Genomic DNA, 24,415 nt, shown 5'->3' with positions numbered 1-24,415 from the left:
GGGTAGTGTACTATTGTAGCACATATACATGGGACGTGGAATTTGGGCTCTCGGGTTACTGTTTAGCCATGAGCTGCCTACACATAAAAATAAAATAAAATAATTTGTGATTTTGTTAACCCGCAGCAACGTGCGGGCACACTTGCTAGTTAAACTAGTAGATGTGTTTGGATGTCGTAAACCTCTTGCCGGCATTATGAAATAGTTTTAGACTGTAATTATCCTGGCCTCTGCACTTACGGTGGCCCCATCAAAACCCAATGACAATGGTCGATTCATTCTCACACATTTTTTTTTGAACAAACATCAGCACTTTATTGAATTGTAGTAGGGTTTACATCAGAAAAAAGTAACCGGATAATATCAGGAGGTGGATCATCATCCCAAATTCTTGGCGGGGATGACTTTGATATAGCAGCTACAGTATGCGCGACCTGATTCGCCTCCCGGTGACAATGATCACACTCAATCCTAATGAACTCAGTAGAGAGGCCCAAGCAATCCTCGTACACAGCAGCTGCTAGGGTAGCCGAGCCCCTTTCTTCATGGTATCGATAACTTTCAGGTTGTCCGCATTCACCACAAGCCTATGACAGCGGTAAGAAAGTGCCAGTTCCAATCCCAAGTGCAGGGGCATAGCCTCCGCGACATGAGCATCTGGGCAAGAAGGGATGCTCTCACCGGCTACAGCAATGAAATGCCCTTTATCATCACGGATGACAACTCCCATAGATCCAGATAAAGAATCCCAATCAAAGGAGGTATCCACATTCAGTTTCACCAGAGCTAACGGTGGACAAATCCATCCTTGGCGTTTGATAGAGACTCTGTGGTTACAAGCAGTGGAGAATCTTGCTATCATACCTCTAATGCACGTGCCAGAGTGTTTTGGATCTTGGGCTGGTTTTTCATTCATAATCTGACGTTTTTCTCACCAAATATACCAGGCATCAATTGCAGAGGTTTAAGAGAGGAGACCAGGAGACCATGGTCCAGTTGTCCTGTTTGCTGTTTCGCCCACACCAGGAGGAAATCGAGAACAGCAGAGCCCGCCATTCTCACACATGATACATGAGATTCGATACTAAAGCCAGGGCGGGTAGGAGGGACTCAATGCAGCTCTTTGCCCACACCGCCCAAAACCAATCAAAGCGACCCTCCGCCGGCCGGCCCAACCCGACCCATAAGGCCACCCACAATCGGCCCAGAAGCATCGTCACAGATTACTCGCCGGTACCGCAGCGGAATAACCGAAAGGAAAAGAGACCATTGGAACAAATCAACATCCGACTGAGACCGATCCCGGTCCCAGCATGGCGTATCGGACATGGACACCGCAGCAGTTCAACACAGTTAAACCAGTACTAGCACTAAACAGCTCAACAACGTACGACGACTTGTGGATCAGATTACGCACAGAACGGTGACGTGAACCACGCAGCAGCAGCACGGTAGCCAGTAGTACTAGCTAGCTGCTAGCCTACTATGGTAGCGGTGGACTCTAGAGTGCCTAGACCACCGTTATCGTGCATTCCAGCCACAAGAGTCGCCATCCATTTTCCATTCCATTCCGTTCCACAAGACTCGCTCTAGCTGGTAGTATCGTATGTTGGTTTCCCGTCCGTTTCGACGTTTTCTCGAAGAAATGGACGCGCTTCATCGTGACGGAAATCCCGGTTAGGTTTAGCGTCCTACGCTTTCGCATCGGCGCTCGTACGATCCGATCCGAGAGTTGTTTTTATCGAACGCGAAAGCTTCTCGCTTTCGACGAAATGACAAGTACGTCGATGGTACTACTCTACGTCGTACCAAGCGTGTCTTTGCAACTTGTGCACGTGCGCCAGATATTCAGATCCTTTCTTCACCACTCCTTTGCATTTCTTTCTTCTTTAAGAGAATGTAAGCCAGACCGCGTGCCGACATATACTACGATGGGAAAATATCAGGTGAGACCACGTTAGGGTAATCGTGGTGCGCCAAGGATTCACTCGCAAGGGTTATCAGAATAGGCAATTACCATCTGCTCCCACTTCCCAAGGAAGTCTTAAAACATGCAAACGACGGATTTCACATGCTCTGACGGTAATCATAAAAAAAGCACACTCAAGTTCTAACGCGATGCAATAAAGACCAAACTGAAATTTTAAACATCGCATCTCGTACGCAAGCTTGTACTATTTCCCAAGAACAAACTGGAATTTTATTTCAAGCAAACCCGTCCAAGAGTTTCTTCAGGAGCACTTCCACAGAAGTGCCTGATGAGCAACTCAGGGGCAGGACGAAAACCCTCTGTCACTTCGGCAATCCCCAACATGAACAAACAGCTAATACAAGTCAATCCGCGTAACAGCGCGGACAGATACATATAAAAAAAGGCAATCCACCAGATTGTACCAACGAACCAGTTCTCTGCTTAACAGCACGAGTAAATACTTATAGATAGATATATAGAAAGTCCATCACGCTAGGTTTAATATTTCTCGACGAAACACCCACTGATCTTCATTGAGGCATCACACCCGCTGAGCCATGCACTCGATGAGAGGTTTCGGCAGTCTTCCGCTGTCGCCACTAATTATTGTCAGCCTCCGTGCTACTTTCATGAAGTCACTATTTGCAAGTAAAGAATGGGTTAGATATATGTCACTGCAATAATGCCATGCATTAGAAAATCAAAATATACAGCACATGAGTGAAAGAACACCGCAGATATTAGAAGGGACTTCTTACCTGAATGGCAGTTCCCCAGTATGCATGACTGTACCAGCTGTGTCACGGTAACGAAGATGGCTTATTATTTCTTCTTTCTCGATTCCAAACATGTCAGCCAGCCTCCCATACAGTTCTTCATATGACACGAAATCGGACAGGTCAATGGTGCGACCAACGTCCTCTGATTCCATAAATACCTTGCAGTGCCCAGCTTCTAATCCAAAATCAGAAGATTCGTGACCTTGGGATGAGAAACCAATGCAAATTGATGAACCAGAGCCATCAGATGTATTTCCTGCCTTCGGTGCATTACCGTAAGGTGAACTATTTGCAGTAGCCCCAGAGGAAAGTGTGTCTCTTGATCCACTTGAAGTCATTTGCTGCTCGGTAAGAATAGCCTTTCCAAACAACATTATGTGGGGTGTCTTTCTATCATCAGATTTTTCTGTGCTCTGTGGTGTACCGATTGTCAACAAGCAAGAGACGCTGTCATGGGCTGGTGCACTGCTGATCATACAGCCCTTAGGTATCCGTGAAGACGGAGTTAAAGCGTCAAGCCGGTTAAAACCACCGCCTTGGAACAGACCAAGGTGCAGCTTATTAAGCTGATGATCTGTTAATGGTAAACCAAATTGAGCATGCCTGGCTCCCTGTATGCCTGCAGGAGAGTTGTCCGGGTAACAGCGTAGGGAGCTGTTGCTAGGACCAAGTGGGTTCCCATGGAAAATTGGATTAAACAGATGACCATCAAATGGGAAATCAGGATGTTGGGGAACCCGTAACTTCTTTCGTGGTGGAGAGAACGGTCCCAAATGGATTGGTGGAATGCTTGATACAAGCTCCACAAGCCATGGGCTGACACATTTCACGTTCTGCAACAAGTCTGGTTCATCCCATGAGACCTACAAGAAGTTTGCAACCATGTCAATAAAGAGATTTACTGAGACAAACAAACAAAATTACCCTGATGCTTGCACAGTTAAAATGCACAAAAGGGCACAACAACCAACTAAAACAGATGAGACATTTCCACGTTATATCTGATATAACTTATGCAAACATGAACCTTAGATACCTCACTTAAAAATTTACTGCTAGTACACACCCTGCAATCCTGAAGCTGCTGGACAAGTTAAACATCAAGGCAAAGTCCCTACTACCAATATATATAAGGAGTGGAAGGAGCTAAGAATCACAGACAGATGGAGCTAGCATGTTCATGTTGAACTACTCACGTGTACATACCAATTCTATAAGTTCAACCCCTGTTTCTCAAGGAACAGACAGAAACCTCAGTGTAGTATGGGACTGGTCATATAATTATAACAAATGCAAGGTCACCCCCAAAGTTTAATTTTGTCTAAAAAACCAGCAGGGTACCGAAACTGTTTAAACAAGGGTCATCATCGAAGTGCATTGTTCTCTCAAACATCATCATCAAAGTACATGGACAATATGTTGATATATTAATTCACTCCCCACATAAAGTTTTATGACTAGAAATGAAGCTGTTTACAATGAAGACTCAGGCCTCAATTCTAGACTATACCCTTAACCTTAGTAGAACAAAGTCAAGATGAGAAACTGAATAAAATCTCACAGATGACGTGTCTTCTACTCTTCTTGAAGGTAAAACCGTAAAAGTGTTTCTTCTTTACTAGATTTATGTATGAATTGTTCCAATCTGTACCACCTAGGATAATGTAATTAGACAGGTAGCAGTGCTCGACGATCCAATTTCTAGTTGGATGTTTGCCAAAGACCAAACACCAAGGTGTGACCATTTGAGCATTTGCTGCTGGTGACTGCATGGAAGAAATTTGGATGCTATACTAAGAGGTATACGAAAGTTTAGGAGCTAACATATGACAAAGAAGGCAGCCACTTAAGAACAAGCAAAAAGATATCCCATTTGGAAGTTCAATAAAGCAACTAAAGGCCCACAGGCCTTTTCCTTCATAACCAGTACTACTATGCAACTGACTATTCTGGATTGCCAACAGCTTTACTGATTATTCCACCAATTCATCAGCCAGCTTAATTGTCTGTTGTTGAACTAATCCATTGGTTGATTTGTCCATAACAGCGGTATCTGTCTGTTCAGAGTTGAACCTGTGTTTCGTAGTGAGCCAGTTGTTGGACTAATCCATTGGTTGTTGTTGAACTACGATACGGATACGCCAGTTCAGAGCCGTATCCGTGTTTCGTAGTGAGCCAGTTGTTGAACTAATCCATTGGTTGATTTGTCCATAACAGGGGTTCAGGAATCATTTCATTGCCAAGATAGCATCTTCTGGCAACTTTGCTCAGAAAGCAAAATACTGTCTACTGGTCATGTTTTACATGCTAATCAAAGGATCTCAATGTTATGGTTCTTTTCAAGATCATGCATCTCGATGTTATGTTAACACTTCGAAAACAACAAACCCTAGTCAATAATGCAGTGGATCATCCATTGAAGTAGTTCTATGGAATTTAAATATGAATAACATCAGATCAAGCAAAAACCTGCAGAAGTCTCCACGGTGAATTCGGCCATCTGATTGGATCGGCAACCTGAACAGAAGATATCGTCCCCATAAACCAGCTAATTCTTGAGGAATCCTCTGTCTCAAAAGCCATCTTGAATCTCATCCCAGGGCACCAGTGAATCCTCATGGCAGCCTGCATCGAAGCAGCCTTCACAACAAACTCTGGTGTGCTAGCTCTCGGGTAGTACACCACCTCAAATGGCTGCCCGTTAGCAGCAAGGCTAGCCGCCTCCACGACATCAGCAATCTTCAACTTCCCCCTGCCCTTCAAGTACCCACCGGTGCTATTCATCATCTTGTTCTCCTCATCCTTCAGGAATGCTGAAAAGCCCCCATACCCTGGTGCGTTCCACCCGGACACACACTCCATGCCCCCGCAGGTGACCCGCTTGGCACGCCGTATCCCGACGCAGAGCTCCCCGTGCTCCGTGCGCAGGAACACGATCGAGTCCCCCGCCACGAGCTTCTTCTGGTTCACGAACGTGCTCCACCCCGTGGTGAGCAAATGCCGCCGCGGCGTGCCCCTGTAGATGTGCCTGAACTTCCACACTTCCCCATGCACGTCCTTGGCGAGCACCGTCTGCACCGGCGGGTCGGCCCTGTAGTCCAGCTTGGGGAAGATGGTCTCCGCGCAGTAGCGCGGCACCGAGAACCCACCGCCGTTGTTGGCGTCAGACTGCGTCAGCGTCTTGGCGAAGGAGGCCAGCTTTTCCTGCGCCTCCGCCTCGAGCGGGCCAAGCCCCTCTGGCTCCCGGAACGCAACCTCGTCTGGGCCAACCGGCACCAGCCGGATCTTGGCGAACACCTCGTCAGTCTCCGGATCAGCCAGGAACCGCACCCCCGCCACGGAACAGAGCACGAGCGCCGGGAGCAGGCGCGGGCCGACCGTGGCCGCGAGCTCCGCGGCCGCCCCGCCGCCGCCGCTGTTCGCGTGCTCGGCGTGCCCCTGCGGGAAGTAGTAAACGCGAGAGCGCGCCGGCGGCATCTGCACCATGCCGCCCGCGCACGCGTGCCACAGCTGCGGGTCCAGGCATCTCTCCTCGCCAACCTCCTTCATCTCCACCAGCACCACCGCCCCCCAAATGCGATCACTTCCTTCGCAGAAAACCTGCCATGTCTTCCATCAATCAGCATATCCTCCCAAAACCAAACCCCCACACGCAATCCATCACAGACACAAACACAAAGGGCAAACTAAGACCAAAGCAACTGAATTGAAACATCAAAGGCAGTAGTAGTACCTCTTCCGCCGGCGCGCATGGCCTCAAGTTGGCAGATCAAAAGGTCCGAATCCCAACTCCCAAGAGATGCGAACACCGGGCCAAGCAGGGGAAAAGAAATCTACATCAGGGCGCGCATGCCGCCTCCGCCCTGGCAACTTCCTCCCTAGAACAACCGGTCAAATGAAATTAAATCCAAGCTTTTGGTGTCCGGGAGACCGGAACCCGAAAGACCCCGAAAATTTCCGTGTTCTTGAGAGGACGAGGAGTGCTACAGCGGCACAGTGGTTTGGAATTATGGCGAGTTCTTGGATGTCTTCTTGGACATTAGATAGGAGGCGCTCGCTTCGCTGCTGCAGTAGCCGAGAGCCCCAGTGGGAGCGCCGGATCGCGTGCGCCGGTCGAACAGCAAACAGCAACGCCCGACACCTAACCACCTCCTGCTCCAAAGTTAATGACAGGCGGGCCCGACATTCTGTGGGGCCAGAGAGTCGGTGAGCAGGGGGTGTAGGGCCCGTGGCTTGTTTTCTGTTGTCGGTGGGCCGCGGCTATGTGGCTTCAACTAGGAAGTGGGAAGTGGTGACAAGAGAGGTTTTCGTCTTGTTTTATTTCCGGTGGGAAATAAATGTTTTTTTTAAATTCAACAGTGTCTGTTCCGTCTCGTGCCGATTGCCAGGCCGAACAAACCGGTAGATTATCTCAACTGACCAGAATTTGTACGCACAAGAAAATGATATTGTCCTGATTAAAAGATGACAGCACATTTTTGTCAGGGGACGGCATATATAAACATCCCCACCACTTCCGTAACAAGCAACGGCACATTGTTTTCTTTTTGTGATGTGAAAGAGAAGATGACAAAAGCATTTTTGTCCGGGTAAGTTGGCAGCAACTGACTTGCATGATCCAGAAATGGGCGAATCTTGTGGCTTGCTCGTCTCAACTCCTTGCCATCTCTGTCCGTGCTCTTTCCTGTCTTTCCGGCGCAGGGGTCGAATCGATCGTCGGGAATTCAGAGCTCGGGCGGGCCTTGCTGCAACGAACCCATACACCGGGCGGATCGCACACGCCTAGTTCAATTGCGACGATGGGGACGTGCTGCAAGTTGGAACGGACGCTTCTTCCTCCTCTTTTGCGCCACTGCTGCAGCTGGCGACTGCCTGATGACGATGCCTACTCTTTATTGGTTTATGACGACATTTTCGTAAGGCAGACGACCTGATCATACCGATTAGCTGAATAAAATTAAAAACGAAAACGAGCAACAGGGGAAAAAACGAGATTAGCAACAGGGAAATCTGAATTGTTTGTGCTTCCTCGCCTCTCACTCAGGTTTCTAAATTGTGGAACAATAATTTACTACTCCCTTGGATTCATAATAAATGTCTTTGATTTAACAAAATTGTACTCCTTCCTCCGATCCATATTATTTATTGGATGCTTTTTAAACACAGATACATTGGGTAGATTCGAGACAAGTAATATGGGTCGAAGAAAGTATAACTTTTCAAAAAAAAAAACTGTACTAAACCAGCTACACTCATTATGGATCGGAGTGAGTAGAATTTGTAAACAAAAGTAAAATATTTAAATCTGCGCAAAAATTGCTCACTCTCAAATATGACCCACACAAGTTTTATGGGTTCACCTATAATATATACCCACGTTTATTACTCTTGTTTGATAATATTTTTGAGATGGCAAGCCGCATCCCTAGCCTGTCGCTTATGCCATCTGTTTTGTACCGTGCATTGTATCACATTGTTAGTCCGTGTTAGTCATCCCTCAAATACATTATTTTTGCGAGCACACTCGCATACTTTTCAAATCATGTACTCTCTCCGTCCAACAAAAGATGTCTCAAATTTGACTAAATTTGAATGCATCTATACACTAAGTCATGTCTAGATACATTCAAATTTTGACAAACTTGAGACATCTTTTGTTTGACAGACGGAATAGTGAACATACACCAGAGAAAGGGCTTCGTTTTGCTGGTCGGTGACGTGTTAACTCTTCGTGAAACACTGAAAATAAATTTCCGTGCAACGATGTGGAAAATGTTCGTTGTTGCCTGATGAAATTCTTCAACTGTCCGAATGTAAAATTCCTTTTTTCATCCAGAAAACGTACAGAGCTGTAAACAACTGTAGAGCGGCCGGATGAAAGCCGTTGAGCGAAGAACCAAACCGCCAAAAGCCCGTTCAGCTACAGGTTAGGGCTCCTCTAAAAAAAACAAAAAAAGCTACGAGTTAGGCTACGTTTTGGCCCCCACACTCTCCCTGACTCGGGAACAGTACTCGGTGACCCCACCCAGAGGCGACGTCAGCGACTGCAGACCATTCCAAAAGAGCACGCGGCCCCACCGTGTCATCGAACGCGACCCCTCACGGGCGAGGGTCCGTCGACGTCACTCACCGCTCTCTGTTTTCGCAATACGGCTGGTGGACCCACGTAATCCCGTCCGTATTCACGTCTTGCTTCGTGCACTAGTACGTAGGGTGCCACGGAGGACGGGACGTGGACATAACTACAAGCGGCGTGACCGGGATCGGGACCCACGTGTCAGAGGAGGTCCGATCAGTCCGGAGACAACGACAAGATGTGGCCGGCCGCCCTGGGTATTGCAGATTTGCGATGACTACGTGTCATTTTTTATTTTTATTAGAGCATGACTACGATGTACGTATAACAGGATGATACACCGAGAGTGCGAGGCTACTTTCACGAAGCGGAGGTGAGAGATCAGATAACACGGAACTTAACAATGGTTCTCAGATGTCAATTCTTCAAAAATTAGGAAAAATTCCAGCAAAATGAAGTTGTCAAACATTTCTGTAAAACTTGCTTTATTTGAACGGAGGAGGCCGGTTGGGTATGGGATCGCTATGCTGTACGTAGAAACGAGACGACCCCAGCCAGTTCTCGCAATGAAGACCCGTGTTTGCATGGCTACTATCGCTAGGGTCCTCGGCCCTATTTCTGTTGAATCACGATGCCCCGCTTCAATTAAATCTTGGCCGCGGCTGCCCCCGCTGCTGCATCTGCATGCATTCCCCCAATCATCATCCGATCACACACACACAAAAGACCGCCTCTCGAGATTTTTTCCCACGCGTCGCCAGCTACAGTAGCAGACACCGCTCACCGGGGCGGGGATACGAATATACGATCACGACGACACGGGCACTGCAGCTAGCTAGCGAGCGAGCGCCGCAGCGGAGAGCGTGGGCCGGAGAACACGCACAGACGCAGGCCACTGTTCTCGACTCAGTCGGCAGGGCTCCACCGTACTGTGCCGCTGTGCGCGTTTAGCGTGTGGGGATCTTTGGATGTTTGCTCGCTTGCTTGGCTGCGCCGTTTGTCTGCCACGGGCGGGAGAGGAGAGAGAACGTGGTGTGGTGTGGTAAACCTGCGCGAGCAAATGCACGGGAGAGGCTGTCTCGATCTGTCTCCAACACTGTACAGTTTTTCTATCTCCACATGGAAGAAGACAGTATCCGATTACTACATATATATAGTGGAATTACCAGTAAGGGATGAATGAGACGCTACAGCTGACACATTACGTTTTCAACACTTGAACTTAATTTTCATCGCTTTTCTCTTCCCAAACACTCCGGCCCCTGGTCGTCGTTGAGTCAGTCGGTCGCCCTGCTCCTCTTCCCCTCTCCTCCGCCGGCGCTGCCGGTCGGAGTGGGAGGAGAAAGGGAGTATGTGCTTTGTATATTATAGCTAGTTGCCTCCTCTCCACTTCTATGAAGGTGGTTTCCCTCGGCCCAAAACTTCTCCGTCCTGTCATGGAGTTCTCCCCGCTGCTTCTGCTGAGCGCGGCCGGCGAGCGGCACAGCAATCCGGTCAGGCTAGTGCCTTCTTTCCTCTCCTTCTCCCTCAATAATACCATCACTCTTTCCTCTGATTATTCAAGATTCATCTTTTTTCCCCTTGCTTGTGGTCAAGAACTCAATAACTCAATTCGGTAGATCTAGCAATTTTTCTGCCGGTTCTTGACCTAAGTCGGTCATGGATGAGGTTGTGAAGTTGTATGAGCAGACCCTCTGCTAGTCTGCCGTCGCTGATGGTTCAAATCTGGGCACTTGTTGCCTGGAGATGCATTGCCACAACTCTTCCATCCGGGCAACCAGAAGCAAAGGAAGAAGGTTCTCTGTGTCTTCAGAGTTTGTTGGTGATTCGGATATTCCGTGGATTGTTGTTAGATGGTTGTTTTGTGTGGTCTATGCTTCAGAATATGTACTTCATGGTTGTTGTAATTTGCTTTCTGAAGCTAGACTTTAGGAGTGTCAGGAGCTTCGAGTTAGAGTGTTTCTTTTGCATTTTGAAGACAAGAGTGGCTGATGATCTCTCTGAAGACGGTGATTCTTGCTCGTGCGGGTCGATTCACCAATGGCAGGTGAGAGAGCCGTTGTTGTTGATCCCCAGATCTCACGAGCAAGGACATTTCAGGTTGGGCTCGGTGTTGCGACCTCAAGATCTACAACTCAACTCTTCACTACCTCTCGTGCACCCGCCCGCTCGATTGCCGGAAGAGTCGTTGGCGCTATGGAGGGCTTGCACCAAAGGGGCCTCTGAAGACTTCAACTGTGGTTGCGTGCCAGTTCGCTCTCAACTGGCCCACCATCAGACTCCGGTTGCAGTCTTTCCCGTCTTCGGTTTGCTAGTCACTGCTTTTATCTTCAGTTCGTGCAATGGAGTACTTGTCTTTACTCCCCTTTTGAAAGCGTTGCAATCCCCTTGTTTATCTATATATTTCCTTTTAAAAAAAACTTAATTTCAAGGTTCCAGCTTTCGAGGCCCATTTTGATCGCTGGATTTTTCTTTCATTTTCCACGAGAGGATCCTGTCGTCATTATTATCGTCTCTGGTCTTCAGGCCAACTCTTCCTACTACAGCAGTACTAATTGATGGTTCTTGGGATCGTCATCTTCTGCGGGGGTCAGTGTACAGCGAGTAAAATCCCGAGACAATATTTCCACGAGAGTGCCTTAAGAAGAGGATCTTGGGATTTGTAATCTTGACCACAACAGCTTTGTGTTGTTCAGCGTGCCACTTAATCCTAAACAACGCCCTTCGATCTGCACACTACTCCCAGTATCGTGTTCAATGACTGTGATGTCATGGAGATAATCGATTAGTGTAAGTTCGGTGCAAAACCTAGGGAACATCACTCTGGGAACTGACATCTCAATTTCAGGGGCTGCCACAACCATGCCGATGTATGGGTCTTCAAGTGGATTTTTCTCGGAATATTATGGTGGAGTAGAAGTTTCACATCATCCTTGCAGAGGATAACACTCGATCTGCGTTCTGCCAAAACACAAATTAGCATGACTGCCGCTTCTAAAATGCATGACCTTAGACAACAGACGGTTAAATTTCTTCAACATTGACATGTGTATATGTATACAAACGTGTGCTTAGATTATCAGGCTGAAAATATCTTCAATAGATTTGTTCGTGCCGTATGTTTTTATAACGTCACAATTAGACAGTGAAGAGTGTAGGGTTCAATTGTTCATGCATGCCATACGGACATCATTTTTGAAAAGAAAAGAAATACACAAGACTGACTGCAATTATGTCCGTTGTTAGAGAAGTACATAACAAGGAATTGACGGGAGTTGGACGCCAGTAGACGAAAGTGGATCACCAGAAATTTTATGTCTCGGTTTGGTGCCGTGCTAGGTCTAAGTTACTTAGTTTGTACTTTTTACTAAATCCCATTTTCAAAAATGAAAATCTCTTTTCTCTTCGCTTCTCTTTTCTTTTGTGTGTGCGTGTGGGTGGGGGTGGGGTGCGAGCTTACAGAAATACTCTCTTGTGTCATTAAAAAACAATCGTTTTGATGAAGGTCTAAAACACAACACCGAACATTAACTATCGGACATCAAAATGCACGGTCCACTCGCAAAAAAGGGAAAAAGAAATGAACAACCCGTCTTGCTAAACATAATGGCAGAAGGGGTAAATAAGAATTTTATATTATTAAATTCTCCAAGAACATGTAATGCAACAAAGTTTGCAGCTCAAGCACAACAAGCTGTAAAAAATGACACTTAAATCAATGGAATAATTCGTCTCCGATCGGTTGAATACAATTTTTTTTAAAGAATTCCTGGAATCCATGCGACAACAACATCCAAGAATAGTGTGACACCTTGACATCAAAATTGTGGATTTCACTAGATGCATCGCCTTGTTGTTTTCCGCATCATCGGCATCCATCTTGGCTGCAAAGTGAACCCTGAACCGGACGAAACGGAAGAGGGAACATCCGACATCTTACATTCGGCGCAAAACCCCCCACCGAAAGCCTCCTGCTCCATGGAAGGGATCGGCGACGGAACAACTTACATCATCACGACCACACATCGGTGAGACGAGCACTGATGCCATCTTCATCGTCAAGAACGCCACAACACTAGCTGGCGAAGACAGTGATGAAACCTGATTAACAATTGTAATGTTATTTACACGGTTCTGGCAAAATGTTTGGTATTTATGCCCGGTTGAAATAGAAGCATACGACAGACACACGTCTACGTCTGAGTTCTTTTAAACTTGTTTTGATATTTTTTAGGTTTTTGAAATTTACGGTTTACTGTTTATGTGATGCGCAGATGCCCTTGAAAAGCCATTTGTCTCTCTTTGGAGTTTCTTCTTGTTGATCAGAGGACAACTGAGTTAAAAAAGAGTTTGACTCTTGGATCTTTGCAGAGTAGTAGTAGCAATTTTCTTTTTTGGCAACGACATCAAAATCTTTACATGTTTCTCCGAGTCGACTCTAGTAGTATTAGTCTAGTGCAGAGCATGGGAGCTGCACATACAAGGCCGTTAACGACACATGGGACAGCAGCACAGCAGCAAGTGCGGCGGTGCAACAACGGCAAACAGACGACTCATCGCTGGCGTCCGGGCACGCACGCACTCGGTCGCCGCGCGTCCACGTGAGCCGACCCCCGGGGGCACGGCTCCGTGCCCCGCGCGACCGACCCGATCGCCCGCCGCCGCCGGCGACGCGCCATAGGGATCTGCCCAGGTCAAATGGCATTAAGAATCCTGTCCAATGCAAGCGGGCAAACACTCCACCGCGCTTACGCACACTTGCGTCCATGCTGCGTCTCCTTTAATCCATCTCCCTGTCTTTTCCACGACACAGAATTAGCAAGCAAGCGACGCTCAGCATCACGCCACCATCCTCTTGCCCGAAAAGAAAAAGCGCATTAGCAAGCGTAGGAGGAGATGGGCCGTTCGCCTGTCACGACCGGCTGCTACAGGCGCGTCGATGCAGTGTTTGGCCTACACGGTCAGAAAGAAAAAGAAAAAGGCTAGCTAGGTAAGCTAGGCAGGCACAGTGATCCGGATTCCTGATCACGATGTAGCTACTGCTGCTGCGGACTGCGATGATGACACCATCATTTTCGTTTCTCTCCCCACCACTGCTGTCCTTTCTCTCAGGCCAAGGCCCGAGAAATGCCAACTCCACCACCAGTATTCCATCCGGGTTCTGGCTTACTCCTACGTAAGTGACAACAAAAGTGAAGCTGTGCGTGTGCGTGGCTGTAAAGTGACCAACTGACCACAACATATTTTTTGAAAAAGAACTGACTGACCACAATATGGAAATTTCAAGTGGTAATAATCACCGCGTTGCTGGGTTGGGCTTTGCGTCGGCCGTCGGGTCCCTTTCGGTTCCAGGCAAGTGTCCCTAGTCCAGGGATAGAATCATGGCAGTGGTATCACACTCGGTTTAAGGGTCAACGTCCAGTGGGGGTTGCTTCGGTGTTGGATCTGATGATGTCTAATCTCAGATTAGATTCAGAATGAATGAACGACACGGGGTCAGGGTTAGAATACACTTTTCTTTTTCCTCAATCCTTACAAGATGATGAGTTGTCGGTTAAAGAATGGAGAGGCCTTTTATCTTAGTCGACCGCAATCATCTTTACAGCCCAATGTTACCTCCCCTCGACTAGAGAAGAATCAATGAATGTGCATCGCTGGGACAAATCCCCCACAACTTTTGTGGGCGGCAAGGCAGGCCAAGCAGTGTGTGGCCGGCAGAAGGAATGAATTGAGCCTTTGTTGTGCTGGCGTAAAGAATTGGAGTCTAGCTGACGTCTCTTTAGAGGATCAGCATTCGTCTAGCGATACAGCTTTGGAGGCGTCGAGATAATTCAGTCGGCAGGTGCCTAGGAGGAATTCCGGAAGCTCTTCTTGCGTATTGCCCTGCATAAGGCAAAGGAATAATGAACGCACACTTGATATTGTATCCAGTAATATATTCTCAATCTTGACTACAACAATAGCGTGAATTAGAAAGGTATGCGCTGATTACCTGTACCAAGAAGGCCATCTCAATCACCAGGTTGCTCAAGTACCCGAGCACGAGGCTCACTACACCTCTTGCCACTGTTGATGAGCCTATATCAACTCCAAGCTGAAAAAAGTGCACTAGAAGATGTTCAGTGAGAGCGTAATATTGCAAGCAAGCTAGAATTTGTGTCAAGGTTATTGTATATTGTGATAAACAGTCTGATTTGTGTCTGAAAAAAAAGTCAGATTTTGATCCATGGAGAAAACTTGGACTAAAATCAACTTTTTGTCAAAGAAAATATAAATCAACTGAGATTGCAGTAATCATTATTCTGTAGCTGCAGTGATAAAAGAGAACTTAACTCATATACTGCTTCCTGATAAAAATATGCGCTCATGTATGTAGGTGTTGCTTTTATGTACATACCAAAATTGGCTGCGATTATGGGTGTTGTTATAGAAGGTGCAACACAAGGAACTGATAAGAGTTTGGTGCGAAGCAACTAAAGTAGATCACCAGGGAGTTTATGTCCCGATTTGGGTGGCAATGCTACTCTAGGTTGCTTAGTCTGTAGATCGGTTCATGGTGTGGCCTGTCACACTTGCAGATATGGTCATTTGTTTGCGGTTGTTGACAATAACATAGGACTTTAGGCTATATGCATACTGCATGCAAAGGCCGAGCGTAATAAAGCTTCCATTTTAAAATGATAATAATAATACTGCTTACTAAACACAAAATATGCAAAAATATGCCAGATTCACACTAAAATACTGATTTTCTGGATGACGGATCATAGAATGAAATGAAAGCTGATTATTTCCACATATAACATGCACAGGATTTACCTCCAAATAGTTGGTTCCGCGGAAATAATTGATTTCTAGTGCTTGGCCAACCAAACAAGCTTTCTTGCCCACACTCTGCTTCACGATCCAAGATCCCTGAATCAACACATTCCGAATTTCCAGTCACAAAACCATCTAGACTTTCTGCTTAAGATGAACCAAGACTTGTAGGAGAAAATAGGTACCTTAGAGATATAAGGGATGAGTTTGAACCTAGAATTTCTGAATGTATCATCTCCATTTACAAATCTTTCAAGTAGAGGAACCTTTTCCAATGGGGTATCCATCGCATAGTACAAAGCTAGGCTGTACGTGGTAGAGCCTGGAACCTGTATACCCATCAGGTCACAACTCACAAGTAAAAAGACATGTCTTGCTGCACAGCATATGAACTATGAAGCCTCGATACATATATAAAGCCAAAGAAATCTCACCTGTATATTTACAATAAAGAAAAATTTGTTGCCCCCTTCCGCTGCATATTTCTGCAATAAGATTCATGGTGGATTTTATTTTATTCTTTTCGTTTGAAGGCAAATTACTGGGCCCAGCAGGAGATACCTGGACTAATCCCCCAGGACGACCAGCAAGATCATCCTCACGCTTATCAGATTTTATCCAGTCAGCACCTACCATTTGCATCAGTGTATTGTTTGCTTTGATCTGTCAACGTTACAGATAATTTCATCATCATGGATGGTAAAAGTACACTCACCAGGACTATCCATATGTTGACTGGATTAGTAAAGCATAGCTATTCACTGTAATAAATAGGATTTCATATCTCCTCCAGATCAAAGACTTGCATCCCAGCCTAGTTAATTAGAATAAGAATAAGAACAAGACTCTACCTTTTGGCGATCAAGCAAATAGGATTCTCCCCGTATTAAGAATGTCGTAGGATCTGTCATTGCCCAACTAGAAGGCATTGTGCAGCTAGAATCTTTCGGGAGAGTATGTCCATAGCAACACGGCCCATTATCAGCATCTGTAGCTCCCTGTAAATCAATGTAGCCTCTCTTTTGGACTGGAATATAGAAAATGAGAAACAAATATTTAGAACCGGAAGTAAATAAAAATACTGATAATTGAAACGCAGTTGTAATCCTGTAACACACCTGCAAGATCATGTAACCTTCTTACGAAGACTGCAGCGCTGGACAATTTAGCATGCCGTTGGTCCTGCCATGTCATTAAAAAAGTTAGACACATGGAATGTAGATCTAAGAGTTCTGGCCTGGTTCTCTGAATTATGCCAACACCATGTCATTGTCATTTCTTGTAATTAAACTGTGGTTCTTCTGACTGTAAGTGTTCACCAATTCAAGTACAGGCACACTGTGTCATGCTCCGACTATGGTGCAGAAAAGTAATGATTTGTTCATACAACCATATACTGGCTGGCCAAGGGTTTCTCTGCGCAATATATCTGAGAGAAACATGCTCGCTATCTTCTATTAATAATGCGGAAAAAGAGTGAAAGAGAGGGACAAAGATACACAAGTTACACTGAAAAATGGGCAAGGTAACAGCTGAAGAATAACTGAAAAATATGCACTGGATATGTCAAGGTTATTTTGCAGTTACAAATGACAGACAACAAAGAATTGAAGCTTACATATCAATGCCACAATTGCTCTTATGTACAAATTGGCTGCGATTATGGGCGTTCTTACAAAAGGTGCAGCACAAGGAACCGATAGAATTTGGCACCAGACGACTAGAGTGGATCACCAGGGAGTTTATGTCCCGGTTTGGGTGGCATGCTAGCTCTGGGTTACTTAGCATGTAGGTCAGTTTCATGTGTGGCCTGTCACACTTTTTGATGGTGTCATTTATTTTCAAGTTGTAGTGAATAATGTAAGACTTTAGGCTATACGCATCCTAGATGCAGAGACCAGAGGTAATAAAGCTTCATTTCATAAAAAATATCAGTGCAACAAGAGTTAAGTATACTAAGGCGGCCAGCCATACAAAGATCAACAAACAGTAATTATAATTATGGAATAAAGAACTCACCACAGCATGTGTGCTCTCATCAGAAGACCACATGGCTTCTCTCTGATCATATTCTGATTCATCTGGGACATCAAAGAACTCATCTGTTGCATCGTTCAGTTGAACGAAGGAACCAGCACTGCTTAAGTGCCTGTTAGAACCACCCTGTGATCCTTCTGTGGAACCCTCAAGCCTTCTGCTCTCATTTGCTGAATGCATTTCTATTTTTATCTGCTCATTTTCACCCTGCGGCAGTCCCATATCTCTCATCAGCTCACCTGAAGAGAACTCCAGACAAGCACAGTTTCCATTTTTTGCTCGGAAGAATTCTCTTAGGGCTGCATAAAAATGTAATTTAGCTTACTGCACACTGGGGAAACAAAGTTCGATAGCCACAACAAACAATGATACATTGATCTATAACACATGCCTGCTACTCTTCCTAGCATACGTATGGTGATGTATTTTGCGGATGAGGTAAAGAGATATGACTTCCAGAATTTCCAGTCTATAGCAAGCATATGCTTCACAACTGATTGTCTTCCTTGACTGACTGGCGATATTACATATCCTCCACCTATTATTTATAAACACACATGTTAGATAAACAAAATATAACAATTTCTTTTTACCTTTGATAGATGTTTATGTTTAACTGAAAGTAAAGCATACATGACGTACTTTTAAGACATGCACGGATGTAACCTTGCTCCGGACGGCATTTGTTGTGGAAAACAGAGTGGTACAAAATAACTGTAAAAATCAAGATAATTATCAGGTCTAGATCATTGCGAGCAGATTATTTATCATTTTCTGTCAACAATAGTAGACCATGGTGCTTTTCTCAACAACAGTACCATAAGTTCCATCATCTTCTCTCCTCCAATACCGTCGAAGTAATAGATCTCTCTTTCTCATTCCCCTGAAAACTAAATACCATATATACTATTATAACTTAACAATGAAACTTGCATATAAAAAACATGATAGATTCAGGACCAGACCATGGTAGCCAGTCGCCTCTTAATTTCTTGTGGATTATATCTGAATGGCCATCTAGATGCTCAATAACCCTACCTTCCCGCAAACAGAAGTCCCACCTACAAAAAATCTCACTGGTTGATTTTGTGGAAAAAGAAACAATGCTGACATGACATACCCTGTCATATTCGTCCAGGAAGATTCTGAAATAGAAAGAACCACATATAACATAATGCTTCTTACAAGGACAGTATTATATGCTGGTGTTGTTGTAATACTTCTTTTTCTTGCATCTCATTTTCCTACTTCAGGACCCTTATGCATTTATTTTGGAAGTACAAGAAAATAGGGATCCAAAGCAGGAAAAGAACAAAATTTAAAAGAGGGAATTTCTATCTTACTCGGATCTTGATTGACCAAGCGACATTAAAGTCTGGAATATATCCTCAGAATTTGCATCAACAACACCAACTGCCATTATAGCCGGATGATCATGCCAATACTGGGGAAACAAGCAAAATTGTTGTGAATACAACAACCAATCCACAAATAACTGTTGAGAAAAAGAAATACCTTCTCATGTGAGTCACCATCCTTTGCCTCAGTAAACAAACGTAATCCTAAATGAAAGGAAATAAGAATTTAGCAGAAATTTCAGCGATTACTAGCTTGATTGCTTGCGCATGCAAAAGCGCGGCTAGCTAAGTTCATCGTAATACTTCTCTCATACATTAATACTAAATCATATAACGAAGTTTGATATACTGATAGTAATAATGTATAAGTAAAAAAACAACAAAATATAAAAATCCTGCAGGATTGCACTACCGATTCATCTCAGCTTTTCCTCTGGTCTGCACTCTGTTGCAGGACAATTTCAATCTAGTCCATAAATGAAAGAACCAAGAAATACAAAAGATATTTTGATGTACGAAGAAATGCATATACGCCATTGCAGCATAATATGAAATAAGTTTTCTCTCATTTTTCAAGAGAGAAGTGAATGAACGGCTAATGTCAAATTGATCATGCCGTGTTGTAGAAGAGGATCAAATCATGTCACTTGTGGTTAAAATGATTGATATGGTAATTTGGAAAACACACTAGTGGAAATCCATGTTCTATACTGCTGTGCTTACAACCTACACAGTCGAGAAGTCCGCATAGGAGTCACAACCCATGACTGCTGAGTTTTCGTTTCCTGTTGATTTACTAATCTGTATGGCTTTGCAGTCCTATAGTATTCTACAGAACTGCGTGTCTATACCATGCAAATCTCTAATCTGCACTCGCACCTACAAAGAATTAAGTTCCCATCCTGTACTAGTACCACATATCCACATTGTATATTAGAAGAAGTATCTAGCTCCTCTGCTTAAAATGTGTGCTGAAACTTTGAAAATTGAAGTATACATAAGCATCATTTAGAAGAATGTTTGCTTTGACAGCTGTCAGAATCCTGCTTTTTTTTTACTTCATTTTCAAGTATGATAGAAGGTCTTTCATTCTGTTAGAATATCACAATTGAAAGTTTGGTCCAATCATTCACCCTCTAATTATTTTACACAATGTATTTCTCCCACAATTTTAACATCCTGTAATCACTGCCAGATGATCAAGTTCTCCAGTACATCTATTCTACTGACCTGGTGTCTTGGCTAGGTAGTTCGATCTTTATTTATTTTCGTAAGCAACAAACATCTACTACCTCCGTTCCATAATTCTTGTCTCAAATTTGCTCAAAAATGGATGTATCTATTCCTAAAAAGCGTCTAAATACATGTAATATTTTGACAAGAATTATGGAACGGAGGGAGTACAAAATAACTTCATACAGGGTTGTAAGTGCCATGAATTCTGGTGTTTATGCTTACCATCACAGAGCAGTAATTACTATTCATATTTGCTAAGAACATAGTTAGTATTGGCCTAACTTTGCTATTGCCATTTAATCAAAATCTGGACCAACTAAAACTGATGGGTGTAAATTCCTCTATTTTACTTTCACTAATGTGGTCATGTCAACATGCATGTTCAACACCAAATAAAAATACTTGTTTAGTTCAGTTTAGCTTCTGCACACTGTTGACATGCACGTAAACATGCATAGACCAATTAGATTTGGTCTACAGTTTTGTTGCTGTATTACTTCCGACCATGTTCACTGTTAAGAGGCCAAGTTCTCAAGAAAACTATAATCAATTCCATAGCTCAAATCTGTAAATATAATTTCTAGCCCATCACATGAAATCAAATTATAGGCACCACAATTGACCCAGTAGATCTTTCCTCTATTTTACTTTGACTAATGTGGTCATGTCAACATGCATGTTCAACACCAAACAAAATACTTGTTTAGTTCAGTTTAGCTTCTGCACACTGTTGACATGCACGTAAACATGCATACATCAATTAGATTTGGTCTACAGTTTTGTTGATGTATTACTTCCAACCGTGTTCACTGTTAAGAGGCCAAGTTCTCAAGCAAACTACAATCAATTCCATAGCTCAAATCTGTAAATATAATTTCTAGCCCATCACATGAAATCAAATTATAGGCACCACAATTTGACGCAAAGTGCGGTGATTTCTAGCACTTGGAGCAAACAAAGCGGCTCCTTTAAGCTTATTTCAATTTAACCGCATAACAGGAAAGGAAAGGAAACTATATACTAACCATTTGTACAGCCAAATATTGTCCATGGAGAAGGTGCAATAACATCAGATGTCATTGGATCGTTGTGAGCAGACGACAATCTTGTCCAATCTAGTAAAATTCCGCACAAAACAGAAAATAGGGGATGAAAAGACACCAGAGCACAGGTGACAAATATGAAGACTATTTAAGAGCATTCACGTATAAGAACACAATATTTACCAATTGAGTGCATGCAGCTAGCACGGCGGCTTAACCTGCAATGATGTAGTAACTAATTAGCCCGTTAAATGGGCGTGGATACCACCTTATTATAAAAAAAAGCAGCACAAGTAATAGATAAAAATGAAATTTGGCCAGTATTTGAACTCAGATCAAGGTATCCATGTATAACCATATGAGTCATACATGTAAGCATGTGTTGACATGCCATAATTTATCTTACAAATATATGACCATCAGATCATGGTAAGTTATAGATAGACATCATCATTTCCTTTAGCCCTTCATTTCTTGAAGCAAATCTAACATAAGCAGGGATGAAGTATAACCATTGATTCCAATTGACTACAAGCTGTGTGGCATTTGGTTCCAGCATGCCACACGATTTATCTTTACGCACTAACAAGAGATATCTAATTACACAAAACAGGGTGATTTAAAATAAAAGGATAACAATTTTTATCAATGTTTGCTAGCTCAAACATCTCATAGTACCCATTAGAATCTGCATGTCATCTTCAGTGACAGCAGGTAGCCAATGTGAAAATAAAATGGGGAAACTGATGTAAAATAAAAAAAAAACTGACCTAATTGTATGATCATTAATGAATAAGCAACCTCCCAGTTCATACACTAAATAATCAGCAAGTTTGAACTGAATAAAATACCTGAAAGCCTGCCATCTTCTATGTGAACAAGCAACAATATGCTCATCTTTTCTTGGAGACTGTACAGAAATCATGTTAGTTCTTTTGTGAACATAATGATGACGAAGACAATAAAATAAGTAGAACACCCACCTTTAAGGCAGACTCCATTAAGCACCTGATCCACCTTGCTGCTTCTTCTGAGCTTCTAGCACCCAACTGAAAAGCAGTGGTCAATGTATACCAAAATAATTTTCTATGACAAACAAAGCAGAAAGCATTAGCTCCCAGTCGAATAAGTGACTTAACAGTTCACCATTGCTTACCTTAAGTTGATCATAATGGTTAGAAGCATTGTAAAGTGTGAATATATAAAAAACCTGTCCACAAAAATGATGACATCAAGAATTGTTTATATACGTCTAGGTAAAATGTAAAATAATTAATGAATGAGCTTACACTTCTATGTACACTTTCTCTCCCATTGTCTGTGACGCGTGTACAAGAGTCAATCATTGCACTTCTAACAGGATCCTGTAGCAAAAGGGGGGAAATAAGCAAAAAGGCGTAGAATCATGTTTCAAAAGAGTGAACCAAACAATGTTTGTTGCAAAAATGAGGGGATAAAGGATCAATATCTAGATTACTTTCTATGCTGTTTATATGTGCAACTAAAGCTCGGAATATGTTATGCATGTGCTTTCCTTGTTAGGCACAATTCAGTCACATAAAAAGTTATTCCGGTTCCACTCAAAATTGATACCAACAGTGGTGAACTGACAGCAATGGAGAAACCACATATTCCGAGAGCAACACAAAGAGGGCAGGTAGAACAGTTTAACTGCGCATCCTTCCAAGCTCCCATTTGATAGAAACAGAAGCCACTGGACAGTATTCTTATCGGCACATCATCTCAGACGCCATCTTACCTTTTAAATTCAGAAAACAACCCCTTGACTGTTAAGCTACGCTACCTGTATTTCTTGCATAGTGCGAAACTGACAATATGATTTGGTCCTAATCCATCGCGTACAGCTGCATAATCCTTCCTGTCTCAGCAAAACATTGTTGAAGTAAAACTGACGCAAGACGCTATACTAAGAAAGAATATCACATTCTATGTATCATGCTAATCCAAGCTAGCAGTACATACGTACTGTCATGCACAGAAGTAAAGATCAGGAATTCTGAGGAACAACAGTACTGCTCACACGCACGCGCAAAAGTAATCATGCGACCCTGCGGATACTCTGGAAAAGCTGGAGTAGTAATTGGCATGCATTTATCTCAACCAACCGGCCATTAAATAAGAATAGAAAATGAACTCCCTTCAAACCCCAGAATGACCTCCCGTCGACGGCGATTCCAGTTCAACATTCTCCCAAACAGCGTATCAGCACGGGAATAAACAAGAATTCCGCCGAGCGGGAGAGGCGCCATACGCTCGCCCTAAAATGTCGCCGAAAATTCCCCCCAATAAACTCAACCCGACAGCAGAGGACGAGCGGGGGAAAACGAAGCGGCGGAGAGGCGGGGGACGCACCTCGCGCTTGGAGCTGTCGGAGTCGGAGGAAGGCGCCGGGGCGGCTTTGAAGCATTGGAGCGCGGCGTCCTCGAGCACGAAGTACCTCTTGCGCGAGGTCTGCAGCCCGAGGCGGTTGGATCGGATCAGGTACAGCCACCCCTCCATCCGCCCCTCGGCCCCGCCCGCCGCTGGCGTGTGCGCGTCCTCCTCCTCCACGACGACGACCGCCTCCGCCGCGCCGCCCATCCCCGGCTCCGTCCGCTCTCCCGCGGAATCTCGCCCAATTGGCCCCAAATCTCTTCTCGGCGCAAGTGTTTGAACTGCCAGGACTCTCTGGCTCCTCGGCTTGTCTCTGTTCGTCCGGGGGTGGCTTGCAGGCTCGGGGCTCTCTTTTCCGCTTTTGTCCTGTTTTGTTCGTTCGTTGCAGTGGAATTGAATTGTACGCAGGGGTAGGAGGGAGGTCTCTGGCCGTGTGGGTCCCCCTCTGAGGTTGGCCCAGGGTGTCTTATTTTTACTTATTGGAAATTTGGACTCCGTGGACGAGCTGTTTAATTTAATCCCGCTGCTGCTCTGCGTGAGGCCTGGTGCCCTGAGGACGGAAATGGAAGAGTCATGAAGGAGAAGGGACAAGAAAACATTTTGCTATGCATCTGTTGCTTTCGCGTATGCGTCCTGTTTGACGAAAAGGAGACGGAGGCGGCGAAGCATGGGAGCGTGTGATCAAATTAGTGTTGTTTCAC

At 44.4% G+C, this 24,415-nt stretch overlaps 2 protein-coding genes across 7 annotated transcripts; both read right to left on the bottom strand.

The window, feature by feature from the left end:
* Positions 1–2,172: 2,172 nt before the first annotated feature.
* On the bottom strand, positions 2,173–6,788 carry LOC100830217 (auxin response factor 22). Its single transcript, XM_010236528.3, has 4 exons — positions 6,485–6,788; positions 5,221–6,351; positions 2,731–3,614; positions 2,173–2,610 (listed from the first exon to the last, which is right to left on the bottom strand). The coding sequence occupies exons 2-4, from the start codon at positions 6,298–6,300 to the stop codon at positions 2,514–2,516; spliced, it is 2,061 nt and encodes a 686-aa protein (XP_010234830.1). The 5' UTR covers positions 6,301–6,351; positions 6,485–6,788; the 3' UTR covers positions 2,173–2,513.
* A 7,488-nt stretch (positions 6,789–14,276) lies between these two features.
* Positions 14,277–24,104, bottom strand: LOC100829914 (protein ENHANCED DISEASE RESISTANCE 2-like). 6 transcript variants are annotated; one of them, XR_002965159.1, is made up of 23 exons: positions 23,694–24,104; positions 23,125–23,199; positions 22,610–22,684; positions 22,477–22,530; positions 22,304–22,369; positions 22,172–22,230; positions 21,504–21,538; positions 21,303–21,392; positions 19,199–19,245; positions 19,027–19,127; positions 18,649–18,828; positions 18,502–18,566; positions 18,326–18,397; positions 18,075–18,221; positions 17,666–17,982; positions 16,765–16,828; positions 16,498–16,673; positions 16,208–16,309; positions 16,081–16,131; positions 15,832–15,975; positions 15,647–15,742; positions 14,820–14,935; positions 14,277–14,710 (listed from the first exon to the last, which is right to left on the bottom strand). XR_002965159.1 is itself a non-coding variant. In XM_024461813.1 (23 exons), exons 1-23 carry the CDS (start codon positions 23,919–23,921, stop codon positions 14,615–14,617), a joined length of 2,442 nt encoding a protein of 813 aa, XP_024317581.1. In that variant the 5' UTR covers positions 23,922–24,100; the 3' UTR covers positions 14,277–14,614. The 6 variants fall into 6 exon arrangements, 5 of the variants coding, with proteins under 5 accessions (XP_024317581.1, XP_010234828.1, XP_024317584.1 ...); XM_024461813.1 differs by having other exon boundaries at positions 14,820–14,921; positions 23,694–24,100; XM_010236526.3 differs by having other exon boundaries at positions 14,820–14,921; positions 18,649–18,744; positions 23,694–24,097.
* Between the last annotated feature and the right edge of the window lie 311 nt (positions 24,105–24,415).

Source organism: Brachypodium distachyon, chromosome 3 (assembly GCF_000005505.3).
Source record: "Brachypodium distachyon strain Bd21 chromosome 3, Brachypodium_distachyon_v3.0, whole genome shotgun sequence".
Lineage (NCBI taxonomy): Eukaryota > Viridiplantae > Streptophyta > Magnoliopsida > Poales > Poaceae > Brachypodium > Brachypodium distachyon.
Note: the sequence above shows the minus strand (reverse complement) of the source record. Positions and strands in the feature narration are given on the sequence as shown.